This window comes from Oryza brachyantha, chromosome 8 (assembly GCF_000231095.2).
Source record: "Oryza brachyantha chromosome 8, ObraRS2, whole genome shotgun sequence".
NCBI lineage: Eukaryota > Viridiplantae > Streptophyta > Magnoliopsida > Poales > Poaceae > Oryza > Oryza brachyantha.
Window position 1 is genome coordinate 4,211,897 of NC_023170.2, and position 12,401 is coordinate 4,224,297.

General features: G+C 42.3%; 1 protein-coding gene across 1 annotated transcript; it reads left to right on the top strand.

Moving 5' to 3' along the window:
* Positions 1 to 806: 806 nt before the first annotated feature.
* On the top strand, positions 807 to 5,400 carry LOC102706497 (chloroplast envelope membrane protein). Its single transcript, XM_015840230.2, has 7 exons — positions 807 to 1,775; positions 2,054 to 2,139; positions 2,368 to 2,541; positions 2,694 to 2,808; positions 3,422 to 3,519; positions 4,454 to 4,589; positions 4,962 to 5,400. The coding sequence occupies exons 1-7, from the start codon at positions 1,164 to 1,166 to the stop codon at positions 5,028 to 5,030; spliced, it is 1,290 nt and encodes a 429-aa protein (XP_015695716.1). The 5' UTR covers positions 807 to 1,163; the 3' UTR covers positions 5,031 to 5,400.
* Positions 5,401 to 12,401: the final 7,001 nt, after the last annotated feature.

Here is a 12,401-nt window from a genome sequence, read left to right on the forward strand (position 1 = left end):
ACCTCACAGTCAGACCACACAATCTAGATAGAAGAAGAGATGGGCCAGGCCAGGGCGATGCGAATAACTATACGATTATTTTCTTGTGCATTAGGCGTGCTCTCTCCGATAAAAACACTTGTTGTTTAGGATAAGATTTGATCGAACTAATAAAATTTCAAAAAGCAATTTTATGTTAAATTAAATTTACAAATTCTAATATGTTTACAATATTATGTTAGTATTTTTCGAGGAGAAAATCAATGTATGTTATTTGTTTTATATTTAAAGTAAGCATTTTAAAAATAATTAATTATTGAAATTCTAGAAGTTTAACCAAATCTGGTCGTAAACGAGAAATATTTTTTAACAGAGTAAGTGTCAACCTTTTATTTTATGCATATTTTAAGAAACTACACCGTACGAATGCTTAAACATATAGGTAAAGTAACATTAAAAGTTAAGAAAATCTAAAAAATATCATTGACAAATGTCTAAGTCTAAGAAATACCATTGACGGGTACGAGTTCTAGAAAACGAATCATATGTCTAAGAAATACCATCGTTGTTAGGAATCTGTTTACTTTTATTGTTAAATATAATGTTTACACTATAGAACTTAATGGAGAAATATGGACGGAACCCTAACAATAATGGTATTTTTTAACAAATTTATTTATGTGATAATATTTTATAGAACTTATACCCATCGATAATATTTTTTTAAATTAAGCATGGGCAGATAACATTTGGTAGAAAAATCTGATCCAATACCATTCTATGTAACCCAGGCCCAACAACCGCAAAGCGCGGAGGCGGAGAGTCGCGCCATCTCGAAACAGGCGTCCCCTTCCCGTCCCGTGTCTTATCCACTCCGCTCAAGATTTTATTTTGTGGATGCCACCGACCACCAGCAACCTCCCCGATTGCTTGCTTGCTGCTGCTAGCTCAGGCAAGGCATTGCGCTTGATCCCCCGCCGGCCGGGGCCGGACACGCTTGGTTTAAAGCTGCTTCCTTTTTTTTCCTTTCTGCCGTTGCTTGGATTGTTTTGAGGGGGTTCTTGTTGGCAATTTGATGGTGTCTCGATGTGCATTCCCCAGTTTGTTGTGAGTGCTGCTTGGGGAAGAAGAAGAAGATGATGATGACGATGATGCGGTCTCGCTCAGTTTCATGAGCTTAATTGATGAGCTATTCCGCGGCCAGCTCTCAAGGCATCGCGCTCCGGCTCCTGCTGGGCTGGAGGATCCGCCGCCGGAGGGTCTGCTGCGCATGCAAGATGTTCGGCGCTGGTTCCGAGAGGGGCATGGTGGTGTTCGCCGCCAAGAAGGGGAGGGGGAGGAGGCGGCGGCCCAAGAGGCAGCCGTCGCCGCGGCCGTGGTGGAAGGCGTGGTTCTCCGACTGGAACGACGACGAGGAGAGCCTGTCCGGCTGGAGGGAGGATGACGAGCTGCTCGAGGAGGTCGGCGCCCAGGAAGCGCTGTCGGACGACGACAAGTTCGAGACGTGGAAGAGGAAAGCCGAGGCTGTTGTCGAGCTGCGGGAGGCGCGGCAGGACGCCATGAACGCGGAAGGCCGGTCGTGGGAGGATTGGATTGGTGGAGGCAGCACGTCGGAGGATGGCGCCGGCGCCGGCGGCTGGGGTGGGGATGTGGATGTGGAGGACTTGATAACCGATGATCCTGCAGAGATAGTGAGGGATAAAGGCTTGATTGAAACTTTTAGGGACTCCATCGATGAAGATTACAATGACATGTTGTTTGAAGACCGGGTTTTTCTTTATGCTTCAACGAACTCGGTGAGCTCTTTACCCATCTAACCATCTTGTTTGCTGTTACCAAATATTGTAACCTACTATCCAGCAATAACCATGAGATACCTGACCTTAATCTTTATGCCTTATAATATCATTGAATGCTGAGGGTTCATTGTGTTGGTGATGATTTTGTATCTGGTTACTGATGTATCTCGACCATTTTATGGAGGAAAAATAGAAATGTAAAAAACTATGGTAACATTTACTTATATTAAGACCCTAGCAAATTGGATCTAACAAAAGAAGGTTCGCACTTTCAGGCCAAATTTCTAGCATTATTGATTGTGATTCCATGGGCGTTGGATTTTCTAGTTCATGACTATGTTCTGATGCCATTTTTGGAAAGGTAAATCCTCTCTTGGTGTTCCATATTTTCTTTGTCAATTCTTTCTCCTTTTTAATGGAAAAAATGCATTTGATGTACACCCAGTCTGATGTTAGGAATTTATAGGGTGAAGTTTCAAGCAATAATGATATTCTCAGTTTCTCACTCAAAGTTCTTCTGAAATACATGCAATCAATAATCATCTATGCTAAATGCAGAATTGATTACATGGAACTTACACAATAACAGGTATGTCCAGAAGGTACCACTTGCTGCTGAGCTGCTTGATGTAAGGCGCAGCCAGAAACTCCTGATGGTAAAGGATATAAAAACTGAGAAAGCAAGATATCGTTTTGAAGTAGAGATTGGTCAATCTCCTCCACTTTCTGATGATGAGCTCTGGTCAGAGTTACGGGAAAAAGCGTGAGAAACATTCTAACTACTATGCTTTCTTGCCTTGTTGTAACATCTATTGATGCACTAGCATCTTCTACTCTGTTAAAATGATAGTGGCAATATTTTGCTGTGCAATTTCATCTGTTCAATCTTAACGATCTGCTCTGCTACTTGATCAGGATAGAGTTAAGAGATGAATGGAGATTAGAAAATCGAAAGGCATTTGCAAATATCTGGTCTGACATGGTTTATGGGGTTTCCCTATTCCTTCTTATGTACTTCAACCAAAGCAAAGTATGTTTTATCAGATAAGCAGCATTGTTTTCTCCATCATTGATTATATTCCATTAAAATTTTCACCTTTCTGGGTGTGCATGTGGGCTAGATGATCAGTTGTACATAGCACCACACAAGTTGACAAATGTCTGCACTAGTTGGCATCTTGCTATCCAATTTCTGCTGTTAGTACATGGTACTACCTCTGTCCGCCCCCCCCCCCCCCCCCCCCCCAAAAAAGAAAAAAAAATTCACTTTTAGACACGAATCTGGACAAGCGCTTAACCAGATTTGTGTATAAATGTGAAGTCTTTTGGTGCGGAGGCAATGCATGATGAATTTGTGCCAAAAAACTGCATGGGTCAACTTGCCAGAGTATTTCTCATTCTATTTGTACTTGGCTGTACATCATTGTATCATACTTTTGTGACCCAGTGCAGTAGTAACACCACCTCTTCTGCAATATGATTCTACTATCATTTAGCAACACATACCTGGCATCCATGATTTATGTACTATGCAGCCACTAATTTATATTATCTATCATCATAGGCTATTTTTCTCTCCCAATGAATGCTTGGAGTTATCCTGCTATCATACATCTTACTCTTACTGCCTGCTAAGCTTTCAGGTTGCGATGCTGAAGTTCACAGGATATAAGTTGCTAAATAACATTTCAGACAGTGGGAAAGCTTTCCTTATAATTCTAGTTTCAGACATCCTTCTAGGGTGAGTTGCAATTTATTTTTCTTGAATTCATATCTACATTTGCTAGTGTGACAAAGCTACAATAAAACTAAACAGCTGTGTCATTTCTTTTGCTGGATAATGGATGTCAGCAATTAAACTATAGGTGAATAAGATGAGGCCTAAGTGCCTAACCTACCTCTCTCATATGCCACCTGCATATGACATGCTACACACAACTCCACCAGCAAACTTACATGAAAAAAAAATCAAATTTTTAACTAAGTAATTCTTGTTGAAAGAGGGTTTGTCCCAACCGTTCCAAAAAGTTAAAGAAAGGAGGCCCACCAGGGGAGAGTACCTTTTCTTTCTAGAAACTAATATCAAGGGGTGGGGGGGGGAGGGGGGGGGGGATATCACTTATTCAGCAACATGTTTTAGGAAGCATTATTCATATTATCTTATCATCATGAGTGATCTTTTAAGTAATATCTCTCATAATGTAATCTGGATATGTTTACAAAAATACATGGAGGTATTTTGTATGATAACTATTTTTATCAGGAATGCGGCAGATAGTTCTGTGAATGTTCTTTGTTCGCACGTTAGATATGATCTTAATAGTTCATCATTCTTTTCTCTCTTCAAAGATGTTTGTAGCACCTTTCATATGGCATAATCTTATTTACCATCTAGTTAGAAATATTGAACCTAAGTGGTATGGTATCTCCTCTTAGAAGTCGATTCACACGAATACATATGAATTGCTTTGCTAATAATGGAGCTCCTCCTGTCCATGTTTGTATAATTGTATTATACTTCATGATACCTTTGCCATTTCAAACAATTTTGGGTCGTTTGCAATTTTATTTCTGTTTTTGTTAATTTCATGTAAAGGCATCACAAGGTTAATGCTGTTTTGGTTTGTCTGTGATCATGTTGACTATATTAACATCATTTAGCTGCATTTTCACAGGTACCATTCAGAGTCAGGTTGGCATTCCTTGGTAGAAGTCATTCTCGAGCACTATGGCCTTGAAGCTGATCAAGCTGCAATAACCTTTTTTGTTTGTTTGGTTCCCGTTGCGCTGGATGTATTTATAAAATTTTGGGTCAGTGTACTTCTTTCCTTTGCACAGTCAAGCTAATAGGATTATGAACATTTATCTTTTAAATAAAAAGGCATATATATGTTTTTTAAAGCCTCATAATTCCATGACTAGTTTCAGCCATAGTTGATAGAAGGATAGATTCACATTTGGCTACTCAGTGCTAACATTTCAGATCACATGAACTGAAATTTTAGTCTTTTGAACTTTTTTGCTGGCCTTAACAATTATTTGGGAGATAACCTTTGGTAGAGACAATTCCATTTCCTGACACTGTTCTTAAATCAAATGTTCACCTTACCTTGCAATTGTTTATTACTGGAAGTACCCATTCACTCAATAAGATTGACATAATTTTGTTTTCTTATTTTTCAGGTATACAAATACCTTCCAAGATTATCGCCTAGTGTGGGTAACATTTTGGATGAAATAAAGCGTCATTAGAGAGTTTCCATCAGGAAGTTGATCTGCTTAATTCTTTCCATTAAGGAATTTGCAGGGAAGGCAATCCTTCCAGGTATATATTCGTTGTTATGTACCTTTGGCGTATTTGTTTTATCACCAAAGGTTGAATAACAACTTAGAAATTAGTAGGAAAATTAGCCATCTTTGAATCTTGATACATTAATTCCCACATTGCCTATTATGGGGATAAATGCTCATCTTTGGATTCTGATGATATGGATGCACCTTTCTATATGTTAAGCTTTTGTCACTTTGTTTTTGAATTAAAAGATAGCAAAATAGCAGCTTCGAAAATTGCATGGTATAACTTTTGGGAACTCATTTATGATGATGTATGCAAGGAGCTTATTAGTACGATATCACTTCGTGATTATTCTGTTGGTTTTCTTTCTTTCGTTTTGAACCAGACTGAATGAAACAGGCACAAACATGTCTGACTGCTAAAAGAATTATATTGCAGTTAACAGTTACCTGATCATTAAGAAAACAAAATTGGATCTGAGTTTCTGAAAAGAGCTACCTTCTGCAGAGCTCACTTGGAGCTAATGTCCGATCAATGAAATGTCAACATGTTTTGCCCTGTCTAGCAACTTCAGAGGTTGCACTAACCAGTGCTTACCCTACAAACTGCATACAGTACACTCTGTAGTATATATATACTCTCCACATAAAATGAAATGTGCTGATCACAGATATCTCCAGGAATATTCACATTCTGTCTAATGCGGTATTCACTTACCAATAAGGAGCAATTTCATCCCAGATCACAGCTGGAACCTTGTGTTTTCATCTTTCTGTTATACGAAATCTGAAACAGCTATGTATATGTATACAAACAGCAGAGGCTGCAGTAGGAATTTGCTTTCCCTCTTTCACCAATCACCATTGCAGTTCCTTGTGGCATTTGTAATCCATCAAGGAATTTAGGGCCAATCTAAAAAAAGGAATTTAGGTCCAATTTGGTATGCAGGATGAGGCTATTTTCTTGTTCCTGCAGGAAATTATTCAATTCATGCATGTGAGGAAATACCTATGCTTCAAACAGAAATTACTCCTTTTTTACGTCCGGTGGATTCAATCTATCATTGGATTTTTTTTTAAAAAAAACATCTTTGTGCCTGGTTTAATTGCATTCCGCAAAATGTAGCAGGACTTCCCTCCGATGAAGAACAGAAAAGGTGGGTACCAGCCATACAGGCCAGTTTGCAGAAGTCGATCTGAACATTGCTGACTTTCCAAAAACATTGAAATATTGTTATCTTTTCGCTTGAGCTTATGCGTAGAAGCTAAATTTTAAAATTGATTTTGAGGTTTTTCATCATAGTTTATTTTTCACTCGCTAATCATGGACTAATTAGGCTCAATAGATTTGTCTCGCGAAATAGTTCAGAGTATAAGGTGAGTTTTATTAATAATCTATATTTAATACTTCTAATAAGTCTAAACATTCGATGTAACAGAGACAAAAAAAATCCCTGAAAACAAACATGATCTAATATGAAAGTCCTTGAAAACAAACGTGATCTAATATGAATGGAAGTAGACTATAATTCTGTATATTAAAAGCTAGGAGAAATGGAATGCGTCCGGGAGGTTTTGCGCAGGCGTGGAGCGACCCGTTGCGCGACACGTCATCGGATTGGCGTTGCTGGTGTGTTTAGAGGCCCCTCGTTCTTCATGCTGTCTGTCGCCCGATTGCCATCGTGTGGCCTATGATGGTTTGCTGGGATGCACAAGGATACAGGATGCGGCATGTGCAGGCAGCTACCAAGCGCGTGAGCTTGTTGTATCACTTTGTGTCTCTATTCGGTGGGCCCATTAGCAACCACGTGCAGGCAGCCAGCATGTGTGTGACCATGGTGTATCGCTTTGTCTCTCTGCTTGGTGGGCCAATTAGCTTTTAATTTACAGGATTTTTGTAGCCCTGCTTTATTTCGCGTGTGCTTTGCATGCCACGTGCAGCTTGCATCCATGGGCCGCACTGCTCAGCTCATAATTTCAACGGTGGGCCCTACTCATAGGATTGCTAGGCCATGCATACATGTGCAGTCTGCCTTTGACTATCTAGGCACGCACATGTGCACCGGTAGACATGGTTTATGTCTTTGCTCTTGTGCCATCGTGGGAACCAGATTGATGGAGTGGTATTTGGATTAAGGAAGCATTCATGAACACGATACAAGTACTTCTGATCCAACAGGACTAGCCTCCGCCGCCTTCGCTGCCGTCGTGTTCCCAGTCCCCTCAGCTTGTCTTGCTCTACTTCCTTTTATACACATGATAGCTCACGCAGGACGCAGCCCGCTTACACGGCCCAATCTGGCCCAAGGTACTTAGTATTAGGTTTGCTTGTCCTCCTCCTCTGAAGCGCCTCGTACTGTAGCTTGTCCGGCACGTCAGGTGGTGGCGCGTCTGCATCGTCAGGCTGTACCCCTGGAGTCCTGACAAGCCCCTCCTCTTGAAATCTGGCTTGTCCCCAAGCCAGTGCACCAGGAAAGCGATTCCACATATCATCTATGTCTTCCCAAGTAGAATCTTCGACTGCACCGTTAGACCAGTGAGTTAAAACCTGAGAACGAGTGCGATTACCTCGGCGAACCACTCGCTGATCCAGGAAGGACTGCGGCATTTGAAATATGTCAGAGGTGTCAGGTAAACGCCGCTGGACAACAGGAGAAAATCCATGAGCTGATCGCAACTGTGACACATGAAAAACTGGATGAATTTGACTGGAAGCTGGAAGCGCTAGGCGATAGGCGACAGAACCAATTCGGCCAACGATCTGAAATGGACCAAAATACCGAAAGGCAAGTTTATGATTGGCACGAGCAGCGACTGAAGACTGAACATAAGGTTGAAGCTTAACATAAACCCAGTCATCCACAACGAATTCCCGAAAGCTGCGCTTCTTATCAACATAGTACTTCATCTGCTGTTGAGCGCGTTGCAAATGTTGTTGAAGTAATTGTTTGTAAATCAGATACTCCACGGTCAGAATTAGTAATACCAAAATGGACTGGGCTGGAGCCATACAAAACCTCAAAAGGTGTCTTGCCCAAAGCTGAATGGTACGAGGTGTTATACCAAAATTCTGCTAAATGCAACCAAGAGAACCATCGCGTTGGAGTAGCATGAACAAAGCAACGCAAATAAATCTCCAAACATTGATTCACACGCTCAGTCTGGCCATCAGATTGGGGATGATATGCAGTACTCACGTTTAGTTTAGTGCCAGCCTTCGCAAATAACTGTCCCCAGAATTGACTGGTGAAAATACGGTCACGGTCAAAAATAATGGCAGAAGGTAACCCATGCAACTTATAAACATGTTGCATAAACAATTGAGCCACCCCACTAGCTGTGAATGGATGAGCCAAAGCAATGAAGTGCCCATACTTGGAAAACTTATCAATCATCACCATGATGCAGTTGTGGGAACCAGATTGATGGAGTGGTATTTGGATTAAGGAAGCATTCATGAACACGATACAAATACTTCTGATCCAATAGGACCAGCCTCTGCCGCCTTCGCCGCCGTCGTGTTCCCAGTCCCCCTTCATGGGACTGTGCTGTTCTAACCAGTCCATACCCAAAATGACATCATAAGTACCCAAAGGAAGCAATCTGAAATCATTCTTGAAACTATGACCCTGCATCCACCAAGAGCATTGAGGAATGCCACGAGTGCAAGATAACTGTCCACCATCTGCCACTTGTACTCTAACAGGTATTAGCAAAGTCACTAAACCCTGCATTTGATTTCCAACTGCTTCATCTAGAAATGAGTGTGTACTACCAGAATCTATTAACATTGATAACTCAACATTCTGAATCCAACCCCTTAACCAAATCGACTTTGATGACTTAGTGCCAGAAATAGCTTGCTGAGAAATAGCCATCAAATTATGTTCTTCTGCCTCCATTTCAGCTTCTGGCATATGAATTTCATCATTTTCCGGTAACAGGGCTCCCATTAATTCCTCCACCACATGCAGTTGTACTGTGGTAGCACATCAATGATCTTTACCCCAACGTTCTCCACATGTAAAGCACAGGCCCTTGGCTCTTCGATATGCTTTTAGTGCGATCAACTTTTCTTCTCTGGCCTTGTTACTCTCCACCATTTTCTTATCTTCCAGAGCCAGTACACCTGGACTTCGACCTAAGCTTGCGGGACTTGACACTGGTGTTCTGGCAGCTGATCGTACATAAGTGGCACTCTCAGGTTTACGGTAGGGAACAATCATTAACCCTTCTAATGCTTCCTCCTGTAGATAAGCTAGAGCACATGCAGCATCAATATCAGGTGGTCGTTGCACCATCACCACAGAACGAATATCAGGCCTTAGCCCATCCACAAACTTAGTCACAAAACACAAGTCAGTGAGGCCATTGTTGTAGGCCAGAAGTTGGTGCATAATAAGATCAAATTGCTCCACATATTCAGCAACGGATGAAGTTTGTTTTAGATGGAACCATTGTCGAATTAAGGCTTGTTGTCTGTCCTTGGTAAACTTGCTACACACCTTGTCACACAAGTCAATCCAGGAAACACCCTCCATCTCATGATGAACAGATTGAAGCCAAAAAGCAGCAATACCAGTAAAATTCAGAGTAGCCACCTTAACCCAATTACCAGGGTGAACTCCATAAACATCAAAGTATTTCTCACAATTCACACGCCACATCTGAGGGTTTTCTCCGGTAAACTGAGGACAGGACATAGGTGGAACACTGCCGCCTAAACTCATCGACACCGTGCTATGCAGAGGCTCATCATGCACTGAAAAAAAATTGGAAGAGTTGTTACCGTCTATGGTCGGAGCCTTCTGTTTGTAGATGTTGAGTTCCAGTTGCTCCACCTTGGCCGTGAGAGATTGCAGAACCACACCGATCTCGTCCACGCGCTTCTCCACCGTAGGTAGTCGCGTCTCCATCACCTTCCGCAATTCCGTGAAATCCGCTTGGTTCCGCTCCTCCGATTCCACCCGCTTCCTCTCGTTCTCCTCTACCACCTTCAGCAACAAGTCCAATTTACTCTCCTGCGCCATGATTTGTGCAGCCTGCTTGGTGATATAGCGTGGCTTCTCCAGCTTCAACCCGATCCCTAACCAATTCACTCCGCTCTGAACCCAATCAACCAGAGAAGGCAAGTTTCCTTTTCGCGAGCAACGATCAGGTGATCGCACTCAATCCTTCACTAGAAATTTTTACGATCAGATCAAGAGATTGAGGAGTGGATTTGGCTCTGATGCCAAGTTGTGGGAACCAAATTGATGGAGTGGTATTTGGATTAAGGAAGCATTCATGAACACGATACAAGTACTTCTGATCCAACAGGACCAGCCTCCGCCGCCTTCGCCGCCGTCGTGTTCCCAGTCCCCCCAGCTTGTCTTCCTCTACTTCCTTTTATACACATGATAGCTCACGCAGGACGCAGCCCGCTTACACGGCCCAATCTGGCCCAAGGTACTTAGTATTAGGTTTGCTTGTCCTCCTTCTCCGAAGCGCCTCGTACTGTAGCTTGTCCGGCACGTCAGGTGGTGGCGCGTCTGCATCGTCAGGCTGTACCCCTGGAGTCCTGACAGCCATGTGGGCCTGCCAGCTTATTCTTCATTTCTTTTTCATGGGATCAGTTCATTGGTGCATGGATGGAATCATGTTGCCCTTTTTTTTGGGGCTAGCTCTGCGTCATGGGTGCAGGCCCGGCCTACCGTGGCCTGATGTGTTGCACAGCGCGAGTAGTCTCTGCCTTGGTTGCGCTCAGCTCGGTTGTGCCTGCCTATGTTTGTGGACATGCTCTATGAGCCATGGCTACCTGTATGGTGGGCACCACTATCATCCTTCGGTCTCTTTGGTTCATGGGACAGTGTCTATTTACTCTTTCATGTTGTTTGGCTGCCAATTATTGTATCCGGTTTTTATTTCTACCATTTGCAGTTTGGTTTGTCCTAGCTTATATCGCTGTCATGTGGCCCAATTTTACTGCTTCTACTACGTCTGAGGCTTTTTCAATGGAAGGTTGGTATCATTTCTGGTGCTAGAGAACGAGCATGCTTGTTTCATCCTAGCTTTTGGCTTCATAAATTTTCACGGCACACTTTTTAGCTTTCCTCTTTCCTTTTCCCATGTTTTCCTCTCTTGTTCTTCGTAGCTTGCGTATTGAACTGGCGACTCCATTTTTCCTTGCCTGCTCGTCTAATCCGTCCCTATCTATTTTGTCGGCATGGCGTGGTAATCTTTCTGTGTTTTTTTGGGTGTTCTTAGTCACCCTTGTTTTTTTTTTTGCTTTCTCTTGTTTCTTGCTTTCTCACCTGCTATTTTGCTTTCCGTTCGATGCATGCTTATTCTTTCTTTTCGATTTTTCTTTGTAGGACTGGGGATTTAGGCTGATCTCCTTCGTGATATAACGATTGCTATTGTGCTATCTATGCATCGGGATTTCTCAGGTGATGTTGCCTCATTTTCCTTTACTTTTTTTACATGTTCTTGTTTTTGCCTTGTGCGTGCCCTGTATTTACGTATACTGCTTTTCCTTTTTCTTCCTGCAGTCTTGCTATTTTTTGTTGCTGTTCAGTGCAGAGCACTCTCCTTGTCCTCTCTTATTTGGTGACCTAAAGCCTGACCTACAAGGTATGTCTATTTGCCTTTTGCTTTGTCTTTTCTGGCTGATTCTTGCTTATGGTGCGATCATCCTTTGTTTTTGGCCCGTATTCTTTTTCCTTTTCTGTTGAAACTGTCCTATGGTGTTGCATTACTATCGTGTGCTACATTACTATCGTTTGGCGGTTACAAGCCATCTTGTCGATTGCTCTGTGTAACCAACGGCTTCAATTTACTGCAACACTAGCCGTTATATAGATTTGTGTGTGCGCACGTGTTCCCTATCGTCTGTCTTGCTTTTATATTTCTGCTGGCCACACCATATAGCTGCCTTGTTTGTTTTAGGCACTCACAGCTTTCTATTCTTCTCTTTATTGCTTCCTGCCTTGTCTTCATCCATGGATTTCTATCTGTGCGTCCTTATTCCAATCTTTCGCACACCGCGGCCGTTATGGTTACCATCAAGGCTTCACATGTGCTGCTTCTGAATGCTGCTACGTCTCAATGCATGCTTCCATCCCTGAGCTATTTGTGGGAATTTGATCATGATGATAGGTTGAATGTCTGGCATAGAGCTCCTTGTACCATCGTTTATAAATCCGACACAGATAGAGAGCTTTTTTTTCTAGCAGTCGGTCTTTGATAGGGTTGATTATGCGCATGAAATTGTCGCTAGACATGCTCTTAGGTTCCTGCAAGAAAAATACGGCTTTGTTGTGCATGATTACAACTTTAGTGCGATGGTTG